Source organism: Salmo salar, chromosome ssa14, assembly GCF_905237065.1.
Source record: "Salmo salar chromosome ssa14, Ssal_v3.1, whole genome shotgun sequence".
Lineage (NCBI taxonomy): Eukaryota > Metazoa > Chordata > Actinopteri > Salmoniformes > Salmonidae > Salmo > Salmo salar.
Genome location: NC_059455.1, coordinates 85,228,901 through 85,254,764, shown reverse-complemented (window position 1 = coordinate 85,254,764; position 25,864 = coordinate 85,228,901). Strand labels below are relative to the sequence as shown.

General features: G+C 41.0%; 2 protein-coding genes across 5 annotated transcripts; both read right to left on the bottom strand.

The window, feature by feature from the left end:
• Nucleotides 1-588: 588 nt before the first annotated feature.
• Nucleotides 589-15,966, bottom strand: mapk15 (mitogen-activated protein kinase 15). 4 transcript variants are annotated; one of them, XM_014142899.2, is made up of 15 exons: nucleotides 15,859-15,966; nucleotides 15,466-15,604; nucleotides 14,179-14,277; nucleotides 12,274-12,303; nucleotides 6,922-7,012; nucleotides 6,087-6,217; nucleotides 5,743-5,906; nucleotides 5,380-5,519; nucleotides 5,162-5,219; nucleotides 4,663-4,800; nucleotides 4,094-4,199; nucleotides 3,521-3,866; nucleotides 3,274-3,407; nucleotides 1,532-1,684; nucleotides 589-1,216 (listed from the first exon to the last, which is right to left on the bottom strand). In XM_014142899.2, exons 2-15 carry the CDS (start codon nucleotides 15,532-15,534, stop codon nucleotides 1,028-1,030), a joined length of 1,848 nt encoding a protein of 615 aa, XP_013998374.2. In that variant the 5' UTR covers nucleotides 15,535-15,604; nucleotides 15,859-15,966; the 3' UTR covers nucleotides 589-1,027. The 4 variants fall into 4 exon arrangements, with proteins under 4 accessions (XP_013998374.2, XP_013998373.2, XP_013998372.2 ...); XM_014142898.2 differs by having other exon boundaries at nucleotides 591-1,222; nucleotides 15,466-15,630; XM_014142897.2 differs by having other exon boundaries at nucleotides 591-1,222.
• A 192-nt stretch (nucleotides 15,967-16,158) lies between these two features.
• Nucleotides 16,159-21,283, bottom strand: vps28 (VPS28 subunit of ESCRT-I). The gene is given in 10 exon segments (NM_001139667.1): nucleotides 16,159-17,341; nucleotides 17,790-17,881; nucleotides 18,211-18,264; nucleotides 18,725-18,826; nucleotides 19,038-19,143; nucleotides 19,312-19,401; nucleotides 19,497-19,534; nucleotides 19,704-19,732; nucleotides 20,579-20,644; nucleotides 21,249-21,283. Coding segments are annotated over 9 exon segments (672 nt in total). The 5' UTR covers nucleotides 20,619-20,644; nucleotides 21,249-21,283; the 3' UTR covers nucleotides 16,159-17,220.
• Nucleotides 21,284-25,864: the final 4,581 nt, after the last annotated feature.

Genomic DNA, 25,864 nt, shown 5'->3' with positions numbered 1-25,864 from the left:
ACGGATGATCTCTGCATGTGTGGTTCCCACCATGAAGCATGGAGGAGGATGGGTGATGATGTGGGGGTGTTTTGCTGGTGACACGGTCAGTGATTTATTTAGAATTCAAGGCACACTTAAACAGCATGGCTACCACAGCATTCTGCAGAGATACGCCATGCCATCTGGTTTGCACTTAGTGGGACTATAATTTGTTTTTCAACAGGACAATGGCCCAACACACCTCCAGGTTGTGTAAGGGCTATTTGACCAAGAAGGAGAGTGATGGAGTGCTGCATCAGATGACCTGGCCTCCACAATCACCCAACCTCAACCCAATTGAGATGGTTTGGGATGAGTTGGACCGCAGAGTGAAGGAAAAGTGGCCAACAAGTGCTCAGCATATGCGGGAACTCCTTCAAGACTGTTGGAAAAGCAAAAGATTCTAGGTGAAGTTGGTTGAGAGAATGCCAAGCGTGTGCAAAGCTGTCATCAAGGTGGCTACTTTGAAGAATCTCAAATATAAAATATATTTTGATTTGTTTAACACTTTTTTGCTTACTACATGATTCCATATGTGTTATTTCATAGTTGTGATGTCTTCACTATTATTCTACAATGTAGAAAATAGTAAAAATAAAGAAAAACTCTTGAATGAGTAGGTGTGTCCAAACTTTTGACTGGTACTGTATATATTTACACTGGTATATCTGCTGTCCTCTAGTATAAAGCATTTCACTGTAAAAACCCTTGCCAATTTAGTTACATTAAGCTAAGGATCTATAGTTCCCATTTCCCAGCAAGTCATTATTTCACAAAGGAAATGGGGCTAAGTTGACGGCATTTAATCATTGTCACCTTTGCTCTATGGATTTCCATGTCTCCATGGTTACTTCCAATCTGTACTGCTGAACTCGTAACTTTTGTCTCGCAATAATATTTTCCTCCCCAAACATTCCACTAGCCTATATCTCCCTGTTCCCTGTCCCCTTGTCTATTGCCCGTCTGATGTCAGACAGTGTCCCATACATCCAGCATAGTGTGGTGGTTACTGGTGGTGTCGACACCTCATAAGGTTATCCAGCTCTGTCTTGTTGATGGTGCCATAGGCCTGAGAATAGCTGCCCAGTTTGGCACGGGGATCCCCGGCAGCCGCCACATTGGCTTTACTCTGGAAAACCTTCTTACTGAACCTGGGAGGAGGGGGCCGTGCCTCTCGTGTCTGAGACTGGGACCGCTGGTTCTTTGTTTAACCCCCAAAAAGGACCAAATGGAGAGAAAATATGGGTTAGAGGGGGAGACCAACATTTTATGTGGGGGAATATGGGACAAGTCCTTTACATCAAAATGTAGGCTACAATGTAGAAACATATCACAGTCGGCAGCTGAGTTCCCTGCTCTCAACAGGCTGATAATGAAACATTGGAAAAGGACACATTACAGAAGATGATTTATGGCATTGACATTAAGACTTCTCAATAGTGGGAGCAGCACCAGTATATGAGATCATAGAGTATGAGTTTGTTAAAGTAGCAGGGTAATGTCCACTCACCAGGCGTGCAGAGGTGACACATATCCCTGAGGACACAGAGGGCTCGTCTCTGCGGACCAGCGGGTTGTTCTGGGGATGGGAGAGGGTCAGGGAGAAGGAACGGTTGTGGCTGACAGGTGCTGAGCGGCCGCGCTGCAGAATCTGCTCCATAGACTAACAGATAGGAAAAGAGAGAGAGAGCGCGAGAGAGCAAAAAAGAGGGAGAGAGAGAAATTATTACAGAAACATATCTCCATGCATGTATATTTTGCAGTGGACACTCAAAATAACTTGTTGTGCTGCGTAGTGATCAACACAATGGCTCATAAATCCACAGTCTGTCTGTAATACACACGACTAACATGCTTGTCTATCCAGTAGTCTATATTTGAGACATTCAAGGTGCTAGCTGAAGATTGCGTCAGTCTGAATGTTCGGAATTGTGTGTAGTTTATTCTCTTGTATTCTGCTATGAACAAGTGACGCTGCAACTAATCACTGAATGTCCTAGTAGGAGGTCCGAGGAGAAACTGATGATCTGCACAAACACATCACGTACACACATACAGGTAACTTCCAAAATAAAGGAAACATAGTGTCTTCATAGGGTGTTGGGCCACAACAGCTTCAATGCACCTTGGCATAGATTCTACAAGTGTCTGGAACTCTATTGGAGGGATGTGACACCATTCTTCCACAAGAAATTTCATAATTTTGTGTTTCTGGAGTGGCGCTGTCTCAGGCGCCACTCCAGAATTTTCCCTAAGTGTTCAATTGGGTTTAGATCTGGTGACAGACAGCCATGGCATATGGTTTACATCGTTTTCATGCTCATCAAACCATTCAGTGACCACTCATAATAATGTTTTGGGGGATGCTTATATTTTTCCTGTAACAAGTCTGTAATGGAAATGTGTTTTTTGCATATCCCAACTCCCCCTTAGACACCCGCAGGGAGTGGAATCACGACCAGGGTCACAATTGTCAAGCGCCTCTTGAGCAATTGCGGGTAAATGCCTTGCTCAAGGTCACAGCGGCAGGTTTTCACCTTGTCGGCTTCGGGATTTGAAACAGCAGATTTTTCGGTTACTGGCCCAACGCTCTAACCTCGAGGCTATACCTGCCACCCCCGTGCCCTGTGGATGGGGACATTGTCATCCTATAGGGACATGGTCTTGATAGCCAAATGAATGGCCGGCCCAGCATTTTTTTTACATGTCCCTAAGCATGATGGGATGTTAATTCCTTTGTTAATTTTGGGGCGGCAGGTAGCCTAGTGGTTAGAGAGTTGGGCCAGTAACTGAAAGGTTGCTGGATCGAATCCCTGAGCTGACAAGGTAAAAATCTGTCATTCCGCCCCTGAACAAGGCAGTTAACCCACTGTTCCCCGGTAGGCCGTCAATGTAAATAAGAACTTGTTCTTAACTGACTTGCCAGGCTTAAATAAAATAAAGAATTGCTTAATTAACTCAGGAAGCACCTGCTTTCAATATACTTTGTAGCCCTCATTTACTCAAATGTTTCCATTATTTTGGCAGTTACCTGTAGATATTGTATTACATCATGTATCTCAAGAGGATATAAAATGGGTGATTTATTCTGCAAGTCCAACAATCTTTTTGAATTGTTGTTGATTATTGTTCCCTTGTTGCAGGCTGTATTGTATTTAACGTGATCTGTTACATCTGTTGTAACTAAACTCTTTCCTGGGACCTGAGTTTTTCCTAATACAACTCAGTTTTTCTTATGACAGTGGTACTTACAACAGTGTTGCCATTAGCGCCCTCTGCTGGCAGTACAGTTACATTTTCATCACTCGTCTGTTGCTCCAATTTCCTGCCGGCAGTTCCAGAGCGAAAATAGTGAGGTGGTCCAGCCAGACTTCTAACAAAACCATCTGCATGAGAGAAATAGAAGAGAAAATACCATGAGAAAGAATGTGCCTGTGTGTATGAAGTGTGAAGGTGTGTGTGAATGTTGGGGACCATATGTGTGTGTTCGTGTACTCACTGGCAACATGTGTGATGGGATTATATGTAGTCTTTCCCATGACGGGGCTAGCTGCAGGGCTGGTCTTCTCCAGGGCCGGCAGGGTAGACACAGGTACTGGGGTGGGTATGATGATAACTGGACGAGCAGCCTGGTGTTCAGTCTTATCATGAAGGGATTTAACCCGAAGGTCCCCTCCACCATCACCAGCCACTGGGACTGGCTCCGGACCGCCTTTGTTCTTCCCATTGGGCCTTTCCTTCCCATGGTCTCCACTGTCAGACACAGAGACCGGCTCCTCTTTCTTCTTCGGCCTGGGCTGGATATTACGGAGCATTCTCCTTGGGGTCCTCTTCTCTAGAATCATCTTTTCCACAGGACAGAGATAAAAGAGGGATAGAGAAGACTGATTATAGATACTCTGCCCTTTTTTCAGTCATTAATAAAAATGTCTATTGTCATAATGCCTTGAAAGGAACTTGTTTCACACTCTATTAGTAACTGTTCAACAATTGGCAGTAATGGTCTACCCTAAGCCAACCAAACACAGAACACGAGACAGGTGTTCATCATCCTGCCTCCCCTCAGTATTACCTTGTACAGTTTGTTGCGGTACTGAACCACCGACAACTGGACATCATCATCCACAGGCAGGATCACGGCATGGTCCAGACCTGGCTCCTTGTCTGGGTTGTGGAATCTCCAGTGAAATTAAGGGGAAAACACAAAGACTATGACATAACACAACACAAATAGAGAATAACGAAATTGTTCAATCCAAGGCTAGCACTACTCAGTAACATTGTAAAAGCAAAAAACTAACCAACATAGTGCAATACTTTTAACCAGGGCCCAAGTCAAAGGAAGTGCACTATATAGGGAACAGAGTGCCATTTGGGATGCAGCCCAATAACAGAAATGAACAGTATTAACATCATTAAAGGATTCTAGCATTGTGTCATCAAACCAGCTTCCCTTGCCCTTCGGGTCTAGCCTGGGTTACTCTAAACTGCTGATTTAAAAAGGGCGTTATACAATACATTTGACTGGACATGATTGATAACTAGCCTATAGCCTATAAAAGCTTGTATAAAGCACATTACACTGCATTTTAATGTATGAGATGTGCTGTATAAATAAATTGGATTTGATTTCTACGTTACCTGGAGACGTAGAGGTGCTGCAGGGCCTGCTCAGCGGTCAGCCTCTTGTCTGGGTTGAACACCAGCAGGCGACACACCAGGTCTAGGGCATCAGGGGGCACCGACGGCTGCAGAAGGTCCTCTAGAGGCACCTGGGGCCTGGTCACGCAGGCAGACAAATACAGACAGAGTGGAGCACTATGAATATATCAAGAGCTTGCAACTATATGGTTCTATCTGCAAAAAGATGATTGAGATAATTGGCTTTAACGTTCCGAACCCTCATTGGTTTGAATGGTGTTAGCAAATTTTAATTTGTATTCTTTTGAACTTAACAGCATCAATTGGGGGTATTTAGAGTACTATATAGGTAGATAACATTGAATAGAACAAGGCAATATCAATAACTCAATTTTGACAAAACTGCAGATAGAACCTTATAGAACCTTCAAGCTCTCAAAATGTCTAGACACCTTTATATAGACATATTTACTTCTGTAGGACTTCCGCTATGCCTTACCTCAGTAGCATCCTCTGAATCACAGAGGCACCATACTCAGATCTGATCGAAAGTACGTCTGAAAATAAAATCACATATCATTACTTAAGTAATGATCAGTTGGTCAGTTAACTTGGTGAGTTAGGGGCATAAAAGCTTGATTCCACCACTAGTGCTCAACAAGCAAATAGCACACTAGCAGTTGTCTGTGAACTGTGCAGCCAGTAATGAATACTCACCCTCTGGGCTAGGGTATGGAATTGCACTCATGATTTTCTCTATCTGGTTGATGGTGGAGGTTCCAGGGAAAAGGGGCTTCCCAAGCAGCATCTCTCCTAGGATACAGCCTATACTCCACATGTCTACACCCTTTGTGTACCTATAGAAGAAATCAAAGTATTTCAGTGATTTCACAGGCACTGACAGGTTTCTCGGCAGGTTTCTGCATGAATACTTACCTTCTCATTGGGTGCATTATTTGATCAGAAACCCAAGTTAACACTGAATCAAGAAAACAGTTCACTCTTTCAGAGATGTATTCAAGCCTGAAGAAGTGGCCCAGTTTATTGAGAAACGTACAGCAGGTCCCAGTGCATGTGTACCTTGAGGAGCCCAGCAGGATCTCAGGAGGTCTATACCAACGCGTCGCCACATACTCTGTCAGCGCCGGGTTCCCAGCATCCTCCTGGATCTGGTAGAGAGATCTTGCTAAACCGAAGTCACACAGCTTCACAAAGCAATCCGTGTCAAGCAGAATATTGGACGGCTGTGGGAAGAGGAAAGCAAATTAAATCATGTCATCCAAATAATTTTTCCTCCAGAAAAACAGAAGAATTGTATAACGTCACCCATACTGGTGGCACCAGCACATCTGCAAATGCAATAATGTCATATTCTCAATATGCACACTTCTTAGTACATTGGCAATTTAAACATTCTACTGTACCTTCTGGTCTCTGTGGATGACATTGCCTGAGTGCATGTATTTGGTGGCCTTAAGGAGTTGATGCATGATATAGCGTTTATGGATGTCTTTCAGCAGGTTGCCTTTCTTTATCACCTCATGCAGGTCGGTGTCTGCAACACACAGGTGGTAAAAACAGTAATAACCAACAGGAATCATCCAGCATTGAACATTCATCCATACCACACTCAGAATAATGGCACCTTTCTATAAAACACTCAATGAATAACAAACCAGACACGTCACGTTTCCCATAAACAATCTGCACACTCCTGCAGTGCCCCAAAATTAGCCAGGGTTGGACAAAGGAGGCATTTTCCATGGTGGGGTGTGCCAGGGAAAACATGTGCCGTGATGTTGGCCCACACTCAGAGATTAGCCTGCAGAGATCAGAGAGCAGTCCAATGTGTGGACTCAGCAGGCATCGCAGGCAGGCAAGAGGAGAAGAGCCCTCCCCTCTCACACCTCCCTCTGGTGCCAGGTTTAAACTGCTGCATAACCTTGCAGCTTGCCTGCCTGACTGCCTACATTCTTTCCGTGTTGTTATTTCATAATGGCCGACCCCATCAAATTTATTACAAGGTAGGTGGAAAATAATAAATACAGTGGGAAAGCCCTGAAAATGTTTTTTATTGGGTATCAGGGTGATTTTGACCATCAAGAGTCATCGATGCATCTTGCATGTATATCTGTTATTATTAATAGGCATGTAATATTATATAGCGTGCTACCATTTCACAAATCACCACAATCCTGAAGTCAACCGACAGAAGATTCAAAATGGATGTCAATAGACAATCCACATAAGAGTCCTCACCCATGTATTCAAAGACCAGGTAAATATCGTTGTCGTTTTGAGCTCTGATGACGTTCAGCAGTTTGACGATGTTGGCATGATCTCCAAACTCCTGCAGGGAAAAATACATAACTGTTTGAAAAAGACACATGCACGCACACACAGTCCTCAAAAACCACCGTAAATGAATTAAAACAATGTTATGACCGAACACACCCCCATACACATCGAAGGGGCTGTAGTGGAGCGGGTAGAGAGTTTCAAGTTCCTTGGTGTCCACATCACTAACAAACTTTCATGGTCCAAACACACCAAGACAGTCGTGAAGAGGGCACAACAACACCTTTTCCCCCTCAGGAGACAAAAGATTTGGCATGGGTCCCCAGATCCTCAAAAAGTTCTACAGCTGCACCATCGAGAGCATACTGACACCGCCTGGTATGGCAACTGCTCGGCATCCGACCTTAAGGCGCTACAGAGGGTAGTGCGTACAGCCCAGTACATCACTTGGGCCAACCTTCCTGCCTTCCAGGACCAACAGTACCAGTCAAAAGTTTGGACACACCTACTCATTTGAGGGCTTTTCTTTATTTTTACTATTTTCTACATTGTAGAATAATAGCATGGACATCAAAACTATGAAATAACACATACAGAATCATGTAGTAACCAAAAAAGTGTTAAACAAATCAAAATATATTTGAGATTCTTCAAAGTAGCCACCCTTTGCCTTGATGACAGATTTGCACACTCTTGGCATTCTCTCAACCGGCTTTCTATTTATTTTTTATATAACCTTTATTTAACAAGGCAAGTCAGTTAAGAACAAATTCTTATTTACAATGACGGCCTACCCTGGCCAAACCCTAATCCGGACAACGCTGGACCAATTGTGCGCTGCACTATGGGACTCCCAATCACGCTCAGTTGTGATACAGCCTGGAATTTAATCAGGGTCTGTAGTGACACTTCTAGCAATGAGATGCAGTGCCTTAGACTGCTGCGCCACTCGGGAGCCCAAGGCTTCATGAGGTAGTCACCTGGAATGCATTTCAATTAACAGGTGCGCCTTGTTGAACATTCATTTGTGGAATTTCTTTCCTTCTTAATGCATTTGAGCCAATCAGTTGTGTTGTGACAAGGTAGGGGTGGTATACAGAAGATAGCCCTATTGGGTGAAAAACCAAGTCCATATTATGGCAAGAACAGCTCAAATAAGCAAAGAAAAACGACAGTCCATCATTACTTTAAGACATGAAGGTCAGTCAGTCTGCAAAATTTCAAGAACTTTGAACGTTTTTTCAAGTGCAGTCGCAAAAACCATCAATCACTATGATGAAACTGGATCTCATGAGGACTGCCACAGGAAAGGAAGACCCAGAGTTATCTCTGCTGCAGAGGACAAGTTCATTAGATTTAACTGGTCAGATTGCAGCCCAAATAAATGCTTCACAGAGTTCAAGTAACAGACACATCTCAACATCAACTGTTCAGAGGAGACTGTGTGAATCTGGCCTTCATGGTCGAATTGCTGCAAAGAAACCTCTACTAAAGGACACCAATAATAAGAAGAGACTTGCTTGAGTCAAGAAACATGAGAAATGGGCATTAGACTGGTGGAAATCTGTCCTTTGATGATGAGTCCAAATTTGAGATTTTTGGTTCCAACCGGCAAAAGTGTGGCTACTTTGAAGAATCTAAAATCTAAAATATATTTGGATTTGTTTAAGACTTTTTTGGTTACTACATGATTCCATATGTGTTATTTCATAGTTTTGATGTCTTTAATATTATTTTACAATGTAGAAAATAGTCAAAATGAAGAAAAACCCTTGAATGAGTAGGTGTGTCCAAACTTTTGACTGGTATTGTGTATACTAGGTGGTGTCAGAGGAAGGCCTAAAAAGAAATTCTAAGACTCCAGTCACCAAAGTAATAGGCTGTTCTCTCTGCTACCACAAGGCAAGCGGTACCGGAGTGCCACGTCTTGGTCCAAAAGGCTCCTTAACAGCTTCTACCCCTAAGCCATAAGACTGCTGAACAATTAATCAAATGGCCACCCGGTGTCACGTCCTGGCCAGTATATAAAGTTAATTGTTTTGTAGTTTGGTCAGGGCGTGGCAGAGGGTATTTGTTTTATGTGGTTCGGGGTGGTGTGTTTGTTAAAGGGGTGTTTGGTTTAGTATTTTCGGGTTTTGGTTTATGTCTAGGTAGTTCTATGTGGAGTCTAGTGAGTGTATGTCTATGTTTGGTTAATTGGGGTTGGGACTCTCAGTTGAAGGCAGGTGTTGTCTATCTGCCTTTGATTGAGAGTCCCATATATTAGGGTGTGTTTGTGATTTGTGGGTGATTGTTCTGTGTTGAGCCTATGCTAGCCAGACTGTTTGTAGTTGTTCGTTCGTTCTTTTTGTTTTGTGATTTTGTACGTTCATTTTTTGAAGTTAATAAATTCTCAAGATGAGCATACACGTACCTGCTGCGTATTGGTCCTCCTTCACCGACGACAACCGTGACACCCGGACTATTTACATTGACCCCCCCCTGTTTTTACACTGCTGCAACTCACAGTTTATTATCTATACATAGTCACTTTACTCCTACCTACATGTACAAATTACCTCGATTAATCTGTATTACCGCACATTGACTCGGTACCAGTACCCCCTGTATATAACCTCATTATTGTTATTTTATTGTGTTACTTTTTTTAATGTTTTTTTTTTTTACTTTAGTTTAGTAAATATTTTCTTAACTCCATTTTCTTAACTGCATTGTTGGTTAAGGGCTTGTAAGTAAGCATTTGATGGTAAAGTCTACACCTGTTGTATTTGGTGCATGTGACAAATAAAATGTGATTTGGTTTGACTACAAAGGGAGAATCTTCTTAGGGATAGTGACATAACAGTCTAGGTGGTGTTGGAATGGGTCAATGTTGAAATGCTATGTAATGTAAACCATCCAGAGACTGGGGTGCCAGTGTTTCGGTGGGAGGTAGTAATAGCCTTATTATGGACACTCACACACAGCTTAAGGCCCTGTCCTCTGTTTTCCCTGGCTGGAGTGGATGGTGGAGACTGGAGACCGATAAAAGCGGACCACACTGTTTGCTTGTCCCGTGTGTCCAGTTTTCTATCCACTTTCATGAGGTCAGAATATATGGTAACCATCTGAATGATTAACTAAGCACCAAAATCACACAGCAAACTTTCCCCAATACTGTTAGTAGTCTCTTTAAATATCCTTAAGAGTCTATTGACGCACCCGTGCATCAATCGAAATAACATAAGAAAAAAAATCTCCCATCAACATCCATCTGTTTAAGCTAGAACTATATTTTTTTTGCATGGGCTGCGTCTCATTCCACTGCATCCACCTGTCGGCCTTCTGCATCTGAGGTGGACGGCAGTAGTGTAAAGTACTTAAGTAGAAATACTTTAAAGTACTACTTAAGTAGTTTTTGGGGGGATATCTATTTATATTTTTGACAACTTTTACTTCACTACATTCCTAATGAAAATAATATACTTTTTACTCCATACATTTTCCGTGACACCCAAAAGTACTTGTTCAATTTCGAATGCTTAGCAGGAAGGAAAATGGTCAAATTCACACACTTATCAAGAAAACATCCCTGGTCTACTGCCTCTTATCTGGGGGACTCACTAAACACAAATGCATAGTTTGTAAATTATGTCTGAGTGTTGGCGTGTGCCCCTGGCTAACCGTTAAAAAATATATACTTATACTTTTTACTTTTGATACTTAAGTACATTTTAACGATTACATTTACTTTTGATACTTAAGTATATTTAAAACCCCAAAACCTTTTGACTTTTACTCAAGTACTATTTTACTGGGTGATTTTCACTTTTACTTCAGTCATTTTCTATTAAGGTATCTTTACTTTTACTCAATTATGACAATTAGGGTACTTTTTCCACCACTGGTGGAAGGTGGCCAGGCTACAGCGGTGTTTGTCAGACCACGAGACATTCCGAAAATCGGTCTTCTCACTAAAACATCTGTAGTGTCCGAACGGGTTGGCATAACTAATAACCAACCACTCTATGGAAAGATGAGATTCCCATGAACACGATGGAGTTCTCCGTTTTGCTGTACGACCCCCACAAGCGTCACGGGACTCGTCTGAAGGTTGGGCTACCGAGTGGCGCAGCGGTCTAAGGCACTGCATCTCAGTGGTAGAGGCGTCACTGCAGACCCTGGTTTGATTCCAGGCTGCATGACAACCGGAGTGTTTGGGAGTCCCATAGGGCGGTGCACAATTGGCCCAGCATCGTCTGGGGTAGGCTGTCATTGTAAATAAGAATTTGTTCTTAACTGACTTGCCTAGAAAAATTAAAAAGGTAACCTGGTACTGGTTATAATTTTTTTATGGAGGGAGTTTTGTGCAAATAAAAAAGAAGGCTTAAATATGTCCAAAAAACTAAAATGTTTCCTGAGCTTTCTTATATCTCCTTTTTGACTGTCTGTTTTGCCATTTATGAATGTGTTATTCAATGTGCTTCTATGGGCTATAGTAGTAAAGGCCAAATTCTATATTTTGTCAAACCAATTTTTGTATATATTTGTTTAATACCGACAGGGGTCCTAAAATTCTAAATCAAATAGCTAAATTATCCACCATCTTAAAATAATTCCATATGTTAGCTTACATATGGCACACCCCACCCCCCAGACTGAGGCTTCTGCTCATCTATAGAATAACTAAACAGAACCGTCTCTGTCTCATTAGCATAGGGAATGATCAGTTTACACATTCATTTAAAAACCATGTCATAAACATTTTAGTGTCCATTTTGTTATCCATAATTTCTCGTGGACAGACTATGTTCACATGAGATTTTTGGTTCTAGCTTGCCCATGTTATTCACAACTTTAGATACACCAGTTCAACACTTGGCAGGGTCTAATCAGCATCAGGGACTCTTCCTGAAGAGCAGGAGCCATCTGGTGTTTACATTACGGTATGCAAGCACGGCCCCAGTTTCCACAGCAACAGGACCATTCCACTCTGGCTATGGAGCTGGCTACAGGCTGCGCTTGTGCTCCATTCAAACAAAACTCACTTCAACTTTCCATTTGTTGTTAATGTAACCGGTGTGAAATGGCTAGCTAATTAGTGGTGCGCACTATTAGCATTTCAATCGGTGACATCACTTGCTCTGAGACCTTGAAGTAGTTGTTTCCCTTGCTCTGCAAGGGCCATGGCTTTTGCAGAGCGATAGATAACGATGCTTTGTGGGAGGCAGTTGTTGATGTGTTCAGATGGTCCCTGGTTCGAGCCCAGGTTGGGGAAAGGAGAGGGACGTAAGCAACACTGTTACACTAACTGATATCGGTATTCATTCTTACCTGAAGAAACATTATTTCTCTGAATGTCCGCTGTAGAGAAAAAAACATTGTGACGAGTCAATCTTAATTGACAATCTATTTAATCATCAACAACAACAACAAAAATAATACACTAGCTGTTTGAGAACCCCTGGCTGTTACAGTATTTCCATAAAATTACAGTGAGGTAAAAAAGTATTTGATCCCCTGCTGATTTTGTACGTTTGCCCACTGACAAAGAAATGATCAGTCTATAATTTTAATGGTAGGTTTATTTGAACAGTGAGAGACAGAATAACAACAAAAAAATCCAGAAAAACGCATGTCAAAAATGTTATAATTGATTTGGATTTTAATGAGGGAAATAAGTATTTGACCCCCTCTCAATCAGAAAGATTTCTGGCTCCCAGGTGTCTTTTATACAGGTAACGAGCTGAGATTAGGAGCACACTCTTAAAGGGAGTGCTCCTAATCTCAGCTTGTTACGTGTATAAAAGACACCTGTCCACAGAAGCAATCAATCAGATTCCAAAATCTCCACCATGGCCAAGACCAAAGAGCGCTCCAAGGATGTCAGGGACAAGATTGTAGACCTACACAAGGCTGGAATGGGCTACAAGACCATCACCAAGCAGCTTGGTGAGAAGGTGACAACAGTTGGTGCGATTATTCGCAAATGGAAGAAACACAAAAGAACTGTCAATCTCCCTCGGCCTGGGGCTCCATGCAAGATCTCACCTCGTGGAGTTGCAATGATCATGAGAACGGTGAGGAATCAGCCCAGAACTACACGGGAGGATCTTGTCAATGATCTCAAGGCAGCTGGGACCATAGTCACCAAGAAAACAATTGGTAACACACTACGCCGTGAAGGACTGAAATCCTGCAGCGCCCGCAAGGTCCCCCTGCTCAAGAAAGCACATATACATGCCCGTCTGAAGTTTGCCAATGAACATCTGAATGATTCAGAGGACAACTGGGTGAAAGTGTTGTGGTCAGATGAGACCAAAATGGAGCTCTTTGGAATCAACTCAACTCGCCGTGTTTGGAGGAGGAGGAATGCTGCCTATGACCCCAAGAACACCATCCCCACCGTCAAACATGGAGGTGGAAACATTATGCTTTGGGGGTGTTTTTCTGCTAAGGGGACAGGACAACTTCACCGCATCATTTGACGGGGCCATGTACTGTCAAATCTTGGGTGATTACCTCCTTCCCTCAGCCAGGGCATTGAAAATGGGTCGTGGATGGGTATTCCAGCTTGACAATGACCCAAAACACACGGCCAAGGCAACAAAGGAGTGGCTCAAGAAGAAGCACATTAAGGTCTTGGAGTGGCCTAGCCAGTCTCCAGACCTTAATCCCATAGAAAATCTGTGGAGGGAGCTGATGGTTCGAGTTGCCAAACGTCAGCCTCGAAACCTTAATGACTTGGAGAAGATCTGCAAAGAGGAGTGGGACAAAATCCCACCTGAGATGTGTGCAAACCTGGTGGCCAACTACAAGAAACGTCTGACCTCTGTGATTGCCAACAAGGGTTTTGCCACCAAGTACTAAGTCATGTTTTGCAGAGGGGTCAAATACTTATTTCCCCCATTAAAATGCAAATCAATTTATAACATTTTTGACATGCATTTTTCTGGATTTTTTTGTTGTTATTCTGTCTCTCACTGTTCAAATAAAACTACCATTAAAATGATAGACTGATCATTTCTTTGTAAGTGGGCAAACGTACAAAATCAGCAGGGGATCAAATACTTTTTCCCCCACTGTATAATTAGATATAGTCAAGGTTGTTGAACAGAGTCTTCTTTGGTACACTCCACAAACCTGCACAACATATACAGTATTAAGGTTATACCTCTGTAGCAACACCTAGTTAGTGGCAGACAATGTCAATGACCAATATCATCATGTATCACAAACCTGGGCATCAGTCCTATTCCTGAAGGCATCAAATATTTTCTTAACAGCCACAACTTCTCCTGTCTGCCTGTCCACAGCCTTCCATACAATCCCATATGCCTGGACACAGATAAAGAAATATAAAACTGTTAGTGAATCATTATAAGGATTCAAGGTTAAACAAACTGCCACAAGACTGTAGTTGAGCCTTAAGAGAAACTGAAATCACAATATGAAAACAGACAGTGAAGTAGAGTGGAGAGTAAGGAAAGACAAAGTGTTTTAGGGAGAGATTACTAAGCACTTTTAGAGTCAGCAGCACATCGAGGAGAGGTGACTGGTTATGACAATGGGTCCCCCGACAGACAGCCCAGTGCTGAGCAGAGAGAACACATGATCAGGTTCACTAGACACTGGTCCCTCTGTGGCCAGTCCCACCTGGCGTCAATGACTTCCTGCTTAAAATGCAAAGCAAGGCTTACTTTAATATTGTCAGATGGAACGAAAACTGGGGAAATAGGGGTTGTCAAGGGAGACTTTCTTACATATTTTTGACAAATTACTGTCTTGGAACTTCTGAATTGTATTCTTGGTATTGTAACCTAGGAATAGTTGCAAAACACACATTATTTTCTTGGGTAAAATTAAACTGTAGTTAACTGTTAACAAGTGTAATATGACCATTGGCCTCCCCTCAAGGGAAGATTAGTTAGCATTTGTATGATGTATCTACATGACTCAACAGTGTCCCAGGTTCACTACCTGGCACTATACAGTTCAGAGATAGATCTAGCCTCCCTGATTCTTATAACACATGGGGAGATACTCTCTTATTGGTTTGTCAAGGGGAATGAAGGCAGGGATTCCATTATTATATGTCTGTCTGGGGAAAAACAAAACAAAAGCTTTGGACTCTGAAGTCACTGATTTTTCTATTTCCCTAGTATCAAAGTCTACTGATCTGGCTGAAAGAAACAGCTTGTTCTGAAAAAGTAGACAATCCTCTAGCTTATGACATCATTATTCAAAGGAACTTTAATTCTGGGGAATTGTAAGAAGTTTTCTTAAAGGAAAGACAGGAGAGGAAAAAGTGAAATGTAGCAATGTGTGCAATTGAGAGTAATTTATTGATTATTCAATTAAAATACATTTTCAAAAGCGACAGAAAACGTACACAACGACTTGCTTTTTGTAGCTACCATTATTGTTTGACAGCAGTGTGCAATACAGCTGTCATAAGTTCGACCTTCTTCCCAACAAACAACTTTTCACAGACTATAAAAACAGGAGACAGCCTATATTACTTACCCCCTTTCCAAGTCTTCTTTGTATTTCATATTTCATAGAAATATGATCCTCCACCTCTGTGACGTTCATCCTTATTCTTTGTTTAGATGTTTCTCATGCCTTAATTACAATGTAACAGTCTCAGCCCCAAGTTTAAATTCTGCGAAGAAACGTTTGATGAACGTTCTGAAAACATGTGATTCAAGGTATCAACTTTCTTGGAGCTGGTATCTTCACACCCTTTCGTTTGAATTAGTTAAATATAAAACACGTGATTTTAGCTAGCTATGTTGTTTAGCAGCATGCGAGCTAGCCCCTTTGAACTTCTGAGCTAATGTTGAATGGTTACTGATCAATCACAGTCGTTGCGCACCGATACATTCATTCACAAATATATCCCTAAAGTAAAATTACCCATGGTCTTCTTTGAAAGCACTGAAAATGTCAGGTTCAAGGATGTCAGCGACAGCCGATAGTGGTTTGCTGCTGGACAGAAAAAAAACATATCGGGTTCTTTTTGTAATTGTTTGTTGTCCTGGAGACGCATCTTTGCTGCTGAACCCATTCAGACCGCTTTTAAAGGAGCCGCATTCTTTATTTTCTGAACCGAGGAGTCTCATCAATATGTCCAAGATACAAAGCAAAATGTGCAATGAATAACCATATAATTCACACACATAAACGTTAAAACATGATAAAAGGCGGACACCAAAGTTGGAGGTAGATTTTTTATTTTTATTTCTAAAAAAGACCTTACATGCTTTTTTAAATTCAAAGTTGCATTATTTACAATGATAAATCTTAATAAATATGCTCTCCCTAATTATAATTGAGGGGTGAAACACATTTAGTCAGCATCCCAAAATGAAGAGGGAATTCTATGAATCCACCTGTCTCCATTGCCCACCTGATGTGGCCAAACCCTCACATCTAAAGAAAAGCTTAATTATGCACATTAACTGAAGTAGTAGTACTACTATAATATTTTACTCAAATCAAATGAGGAAAACAAAGCCATAGACAACAGCCACATTTCCTTCACCAGAGTGTTTCAACATAATCATCAATAAGGGTGCATTACATACAACTCATAACTATTTAAAGGCCCACCAAGTTAACCTAACCATCTGTTACAACTGGAGTTAAAGTAATAACCTCTACACAAGTTATTGGACTGTCTCGGAGTGCAGATGGGGAACAGCAATATACTGGATTTGACCCAAAAATTGCAGTTTGTTCTTTTCTAAATGTTATTTCCATCACTTGTCAAGGGATTCTCCATCCCTAATCAAGCCAACCAAACGTCTTAAACCACCTCAGGTCACTTTTTATTTTTTTATATGTTTTATGTCTCATCTTCAGATAAAGTGACTTATAAAGGGATCAGACTCACTGGGCCTTGTGTTGATATGTCAAAGCCAGTAGTAAACATGGTTCTACGTAGATTCAAGAATGCAGGCTGATACAAGCAGCCTTAACACAGTACACCGTCACTCAGGCTGGAGAACTACAACTCAACAAGGCATCCAACTGAACAGGAAGACCACCCCACTAGGCAAGGCCACAGCACTGGATGCTGCCATGAGTCTAGGTTAGAGTTCAAAGGAGAAGATAGATACTGTACCAAAGTGGGAGGGAAAAAATATATACTATTCAATGGAATAATACAAAGCACAAATAGGGGTGATGACTTTGGAGACATGTAGAGAGGAGAAGAGGAAGGGGTTGTACAATGATATAAGAAAGGTGACAACAGTCCTGGATGATGTGGGTAGATTAGGAGGAGTGTAAGAAGCGGTTGAAGGCATTGTAGGCTGACTCCAGGTCAAACAGCATCTGGCGAACCTGGGAGTCGTCCAGCTCATCAGAGGCTGACATGCTGCTGAGAGTGGTCAACCTACAGAGGAGAACAAGCAACTCTTTACCTTCTGAATTACTATACTATTTTTATTTAACTAGGCAAGTCAGTTAAGAACAAATTCTTATTTACAATGACCGCCTACCCCGGCCAAACCCTAATCTGGATGGGCCAATTGTGCACCGTCTTATGGGACTCCCAATCACGGTCGGTTGTGATGCAGCCTGGAATCGAACCAGGGTCTGTAGTGACACCTCTAGCACTGAGATGCATTGTCTTAGACCGCTGCGCCACTCGGTGTTTGTGTTAAGCCTACTTCGTCATTCTTAGACAACAAGAGCCGGTTTCCCGAAAACAGATTAAGCCTAGTCTAAAGAGCATGGTCAATGAGGATTCTCCATTGAATGTCCTACTTAGTCTAAGACTAGGCTTAACCTGTGTCCGGGAAACCAGCCCCTCAATGTGTGTAAATGAGGTACATCTTTACCAGAGGCTGACTTTGTCCTTGGCCTCATTGTCTGGGGGCATGTTGCTCATTCTGTTCATGGTCTCCATCAGCTCTCTCAGGTCTGGTTGGATCTGAACAATTCAAACCAATTAATCAGTCAGTCAATCAAACATAGGAACTACACCAGGCCCTAACCACTTTACCTGACAAGTTATATGGCTGCGTTTACACAGGCAGCCCAATTCTGATCCTTTGCCCAATTATTGGTCTTTTGATCAATCAGATCAGATATTTTGCCAATAAATGGTATTTTGACCAATCAGATCTTTTGCCAATAAATGTGCAAAATATCCAAATTGGGCTATGTAGCCTATAAATAGGAACCCTGAGGTTTTCCCAGCCCTAATTATAGGTGATGTGTTAATGTTCATTGTCATTTGTCTCAGTCCGATCTATTTACCTCATCCATGGCCCGGATCTCCAGACGTAGCTTGTCCATCACAGTGATAAAGAGCTGGAGATAAGAGAGGAGAAACAGAGACAGAGGACAATAATGTTTGACTGACTATTTCACCATCTGTCAGCAACCTGAAATTTACTGCAGCACAAGCATACTCTTTAAAATGTGTGGTCCAATCAGTCTGAGCTTATCAACGAGTGAGCGTTATATGTCCTATGATGCCAGTATATCAAGTAGTTCCTCCCTGTTCAGCGGCCTTGTTGGATATTGGCAGGTTTGATGTGGGATGCAATTTGCTGTGGCACTTAAGGGCGCACCAACACAGTGTTCTGGGACGAGCCAGAGAATGATGCAAATTAAGAAAATGACTTAATACTGAAACAGAACGCACTTTATTATTCAATCTATATGGGGCTGTAAAAGGCTTCAATGTTGGCCAAAAGCCCAAAGTGAACACTGGGATTGAAATCACTCAGTCAGTGTTTAATGTCATGGGCATGGCAAAGAGACCTACCGATACGATATCTGCAATGCAGCGATTCAGGTTCCCCTTGTCATCCTTGATGGTGATTGGTCGATCCTCCTTGATTCTTTCCATAGCTAGCGGGCAGTCAAGCTAACATAAAAGAGAAGGGAGAGGAGAACAACATATGGCATAACCCAATTTACTCATATTCAGATATTGTTCTATTGTTCAGCAGCCAGCAGAGTTGCCTAAAGCCCATATACATCTGGGATCAGCCACTATGTGTTACATTGAGTGGATTAGATCTTCTATCTGCAAGACCGGCACTCTACTCAAAGCAGTGTGACTGATATAAACTCACTCTGTACTTCCTGCAGAAGTCATCGATAGAACCCACGTCAGATCCCTGGACCTGTTTGAAAGCAGCCTTGTATTGCACCAGCAGCCTGGAGCAAGCAGCCGTGTACCTGACAGAAACACACAGTAATCAATCTCATAACGGATTTTCAAACTAATGTTGAAACAACCTCATACAGACAAGATGTTTTAAGACACACACACACACACACACACACACACCTTTATTTACAGTCCATGACACATGCGTACACAAACAGTGAAGAGTGTAAACTCACTCATTAGGGGTCACACAGTCTTTGATGTAAGCTTTCTCCAGGGCCTGAAGTGTCTTCACCACAGCAAACAGCTCTGCCATGTTGTCAAACCTTGATTAATACAAGCACAACGCTCAATGTTAACATTTAACCTACATAGATTGTGAATAGCTTATATTATTAATTTACAGTCAATGTTCACTTACTTCTCTCGTTCTCTTGCATTCTTGTACAATTTTACTTCCTAAAAAAAAAAACAGAAAACTGTATTATTTTTTCTTTCTGATAAAATGCAGGTACAAAAAGCAGGTAACAGCAGGAAACTCAAAGCCAAATTAAATATCTAAAAGAGCTCCACCAAATATGCCACAAGAAGCAATTATGCGAACCCTACAAAACTCCACGCCACTTACCTCATACAATTCAGGTTTATTGGCAGGAGCTATAACGAAGAGAAATATAAAAGTATAACAGTCACAGATGCTTTATAAGACGAGCAAATTTCTGATGATCATGTCTAAAGTGCATATTTTATTTTAACCTATATTTAACTAGAAAAGTCAGTTAAGATCAAATTCTTATTTACAATGACGGCCTAGGAACAGTAAGTTAACTGCCTTGTTCAGGGGCAGAACGACATATTTTTACCTTGTCAGCTCGGGGATTTGATCTAGCAACCTTTCGGTGACTGGCCCAACGCTAACCACTAGGCAAACTTAAACGTTCCAATGCAGCAGTTTTTATCTCAATATCAAATAATTTATGGGTAACAATTAAGTACCTTATCACAATTGCTTTCAATTAAAATGCTAACAAAAAAAATAGCTTCTTAACAAATAGCAATTTCTCAAGCAATAATTGTGCTAGGACTGTCTGGGGGTGGTCTGAGTGGGGAGGCAAAAACAGAAAAATTGTTGTTATTGGCAGAGTTTGGGAACTATTTCTTATTAGTCTATTAACTAATTTACTGGCCAAAACTTTTCCCACCAAAATAGGCAGAAATTTCAGGTATTTTCAAACAGCTCTTACACTAAAAGGGTTTTATCATAATTTTCACAATTTCACAGTATTATTCCAACCTCAGTGTGGAAATATAAAACATAGGAAAATTGTGTTTCTGACTGCACTAGGCCTTTAATACATAATAATATATGACAATTCACAGACACTTTTATCCAAAGCGACTAAGTCATGCGTAAAACATATGGGTGGTCCCGGGAATCGAACCCAATACTCTGCCATTGCAAGTGCCATGCTCTACCAACTGAGCTACAAAGGACCAACTTACCTCCTCCCATACCTCCCGTGACAGGTATTCCGTGAAACATGGTGAATGCTGCTCTCACAACTTGATCTATTAAAAGTAATACATGTTAACACAAATCTATTTCAAATTCTTCAGCTGCAGTATAGGAAGGTTAGACAAACCAATAGCTAAGAGTTGGAGGATGACATCAGAAAGTGAACAACCGCCAATTAAAATACATATCAAAGTAAATTAATTGACTAAAGTGTGGCTGTAACGTTACAGATCTGTCATGTTAGCTAGCTACTGTCACTATAGCAAGAGAGAAGAAAAGCAGGAAGAAGACCTCTCTTGGATTGAAAACACGTAATGTAGCTTAGCTAGCTAACTACATGTTGCTAAATTAGTGGTGAATTCATCTCATTACATATATTGGCAAGGTCCATGACAAGATAAATAGATATCAATAACAACATTCAAAAGTGATGAGATCCTTTATGAAAAATAAGCTAGCTAAATAGCTAACGTTAGCTAGTTAGCGTTTCCTTTGTGATTTATTTAGCCTAAACAAACACTTAAGGACACATTATATTGGATGGCTAAGTGAGGACAATTCACGGTATCGCTGGTACGGCGACTCATATCGTATACACATGTTATCCGACCAATATCTGAATAATAAATCAACATTTGCTAGGAATATTCCACTCACCCCCTTGGCAAACTGAAGTGACATCAGTGTAAACCGTTCACGGTCTATGGTGTAAACACACCCCTCGCGGAACCAAAGGACCCACAGACGTCAAAACATAAGGTGCCCTTCTGTGCCTCATTTAAAGTCATATAATTTGAAATAAGTATTAAAATACAAACAAGACAATTTAGAAACTTGTCACCACTTGACGAAATGTAGCTATTTTAAATTACATTTTCTACTGATATTTTCATAAAGTGAGTGAGTGGAGTTTTATAAGAACTAGACAAAAAAAGTATTGCTTTGCTTGGTAAAAAAGCTAATTAGAAAAAATGTTTGAAAAAAACTCTCCCCTTGTACCTCTACAGAGTCTCTCTGATATATTAACTAAAGTTGGTATGTTTTGACAAATGTCGTGGGTGAAGTTCCTGTTTCATTAGTCTTTATTTTGTCATCCAAAGCAAACGGGGATTTCAATGCAAATCGAAGAACGTATTGTAACGACCCTGAGTTTATAAGCGCGGAAATCGACTCTGCCGCTCGAGCATGCTTTTGCGGCACAGTCGATAGCGCGCCGGACTTCGGGCTTGAAGGTCGAGGGTTCGAGACCTGCTCCCTGCATGCTGTTTCATTACAGTATCATTCATTAGTGTATGCAAGCCTGTCCTTTCTTACCACGTAGACCTCCAAAGCATAATCTCAGACTTCAACACAGGAGGAGTGTGGGGTTTGGCTGGACACTGTACCTTGGAACACTTCTGTCCCATTGGTTCTGAGCCGGTCAAAGGGTAATGTCTAAGAAGGGATCCAGCTTTTGTCAAATTAGCGTCCATATTATTTTGCGCACTTTAGCTAACCCTAGTCCTTTGCCTAACCTTAACCTAATTCTCCTAACCTGCTAAATTACTTCCCCTAACCTGCTACAAATCTGACCTTAATTTGACAAAAGCTGGATCCCTTCTAGCCATGACCTAGTCAAAGTGCTCAAAGTGAATGCTATGTCATGAAAACAAGATACTCCATTACTATGATTCTTTATCGTAATTAAAGACATAGGACTCTAGTGCCCAAAAGCCTGTTTAAGCATGGGCAGCGCCATTGAGAACTTTCATAATTTTGAGGTAGGCAACTGGGTGGGACTTCCAATGGGTTAAGGAAGGATCACATAATTCCGTCCAGATCAGCCAATGAATTATACTTGTAAGCAAACATTCCATAACTGCAGGTGGCAGTAAAATCGCCAACTTTGACTTTATACCTGTTCAAACAACACACTCCAGGTGGCAGTATGAACCCTTTGTTTGTTTACCAACTGATAGTAGTAGAATACTTTCTTCTTTTTTTAAAGGGGTGAATCAGCTTTAATATTGCGGATAGATTGTTGCTTCCATCAATGTAATTGTCTGCATCATTTCAAATCCCCCATATATTTTTGGGGTAAAAAAAATAATATATATATACACACACGCATAAACATTCATACATATACACACATACATACGTACATACATACATACATACATACATACATACATACATACATACATACATACATACATACATACATACATACATACATACATATATATATATATACACATATATATATATATATACATATACACATACATATATATACATACATATACACATATATATACACATATATATATATATATATATATATATACATATACACACAATATATATATACACATATACATATACACACATATATATATACATATACATACACATATACATATACACACAATATATACATACATATATATACATACATATATAGACATATATATATACACATACATATATACACACACATATATATACATACACATATACATACACATATATATATATACATACATACATATATACATACATACAGTGGGGGGAAAAAGTATTTGATCCCCTGCTGATTTTGTACGTTTGCCCACTTACAAAGAAATGATCAGTCTATAATTTTAATGGTAGGTTTATATGAACAGTGAGAGACAGAATAACAACAAAAATATCCAGAAAAACGCATGTCAAAAATGTTATAAAATGATTTCCATTTTAATGAGGGAAATAAGTATTTGAAAATCCCTCTGCAAAACATGACTTAGTACTTGGTGGCAAAACCCTTGTTGGCAATCACAGAGGTCAGACGTTTCTTGTAGTTGGCCACCAGGTTTGCACACATCTCAGGAGGGATTTTGTCCCACTCCTCTTTGCAGATCTTCTCCAAGTCATTAAGGTTTCGAGGCTGACGTTTGGCAACTTGAACCTTCAGCTCCCTCCACAGATTTTCTATGGGATTAAGGTCTGGAGACTGGCTAGGCCACTCCAGGACCTTAATGTGCTTCTTCTTGAGCTACTCCTTTGTTGCCTTGGCCGTGTGTTTTGGGTCATTGTCATGCTGGAATAACCATCCACGACCCATTTTCAATGCCCTGGCTGAGGGAAGGAGGTAATCACCCAAGATTTGACAGTACATGGCCCCGTCAAATGATGCGGTGAAGTTGTCCTGTCCCCTTAGCAGAAAAACACCCCCAAAGCATGTTTCCACCTCCATGTTTGACGGTGGAGATGGTGTTCTTGGGGTCATAGGCAGCATTCCTCCTCCTCCAAACACGGCGAGTTGAGTTGATGCCAAAGAGCTCCATTTTTGTCTCATCTGACCACAACACTTTCACCAGTTGTCCTCTGTTCATTGGCAAACTTCAGACGGGCATGTATATGTGATTTCTTGAGCAGGGGGACCTTTCGGGCGCTGCAGGATTTCAGTCCTTCACGGCGTAGTGTGTTACCAATTGTTTTCTTGGTGACTATGGTCCCAGCTGCCTTGAGATCATTGACAAGATCCTCCCGTGTAGTTCTGGGCTGATTCCTCACCGTTCTCATGATCATTGCAACCCCACGAGGTGAGATCTTGCATGGAGCCCCAGGCCGAGGGATATTGACAGTTCTTTTGTGTTTCTTCTATTTGCGAATAATCGCACCAAATGTTGTCACCTTCTCACCAAGTTGCTTGGTGATGGTCTTGTAGCCCATTCCAGCCTTGTGTAGGTCTACAATCTTGTCTCTGACATCCTTGGAGAGCTCTTTGGTCTTGGCCCAGGTGGAGAGTTTGGAATCTGATTGATTGATTGCTTCTGTGGACATGTGTCTTTTTTACAGGTAACAAGCTGCGGTTAGGAGCACTCCCTTTAAGAGTGTGCTGCTAATCTCAGCTCGTTACCTATATTAAAGATACCTGGGAGCCAGAAATCTTTCTGATTGAGAGGGGGTCAAATACTTTTTTCCCTCATTAAAATGCAAATCAATTTATAACATTTTTGACATGTGTTTTTCTGGATATTTTTGTTGTTATTCTGTCTCTCACTGTTCAAATAAACCTACCATTAAAATTATAGACTGATCCTTTCTTTATCAGTGGGCAAACATACAAAATCAGCAGGGGATCAAATACTTTTTTCCCCCACTGTACATACATACATACACACAGTTTTTTTTAGAATATACCTTTATTATTCCCCACAAACCCTAGCACCCCTCCTCCAATTGGAGTAAACTAATAAAAAATAACACTTAGCCTTCTACCTTCAGTTTATACATATACACATTTTACAGACAAAATCTATTTTACAATAGTTATATTTTGTTTGTTTTTAGTCCTTCCTCTATTTCTGTGCTATTTCACAACATTTCTGAACCTATATACATTTTACAGACCCGTATGTTTTACATTGGTTATCTTGTTGTTATTAGTCCCACCCTTCAGCTCCATTCAACCCCTCCCATCTATCTCTTAACACCATCCATTTTGGATTTCTATTTGCCATATATTTTTCAACTGTGCCGTGATGCTTCACAAAAGTACTAAACCTTTCTATTCTCATAGCTTCTACATATAGTAAATTGAAGATTTATTTTCCTAAAATAATTATTATATTATTGATTGATTGACTATGACTTTTCAAATCACCCAGTATTGCTATCTGCAGCGTTAGTTCTAGGTAAATGTTGCAATTCTTCAGCCATTCCTGGACTTGTGACCAAAAACGATCTACATATGGACAGTACCAAAATAAATTAAGAAGACAATTGACTACTTCAAAATGGAGATGGCCTCAATGACGTTGGCCGTGCTCGCTGATGCCATAATGGGACATGATGCAATGTCTATGATTGTAAAAAACGATCTGTTTTTCTTGCTCTGAGCTTTTGGATACAATGACTGAATCCATTTTCCCAATTGTTATTTTAAAAACCCTTCATTTCACATTCCAGAGAAGGTCATTGCGACCCATCTCAAAACCACTGAATCCTCTGGTCCGGTCTGGAGTTTAAAGCTTAGCATTGGCGCCTAATTTTACACAGACCAAAATGCAGATGCCTGTCACCATACAGAGCTCCATATCCTCGTGTTTTATCCCACAGCACAAAGGTCATCTCAGGTGCAGAGGAAGTGTTGCTTCATTATTACGCTATACTTCAGCAAATTGATTGTCATCAATTGTTATTACAGTAATTACAGTAATTCATGTATTGTTAGTGTAAAATTCCTATAATGTTTTAAAGGCTCCCCATGTCACTCTCTCTAACAGTGGCCCAAAAGGCACCTGCAT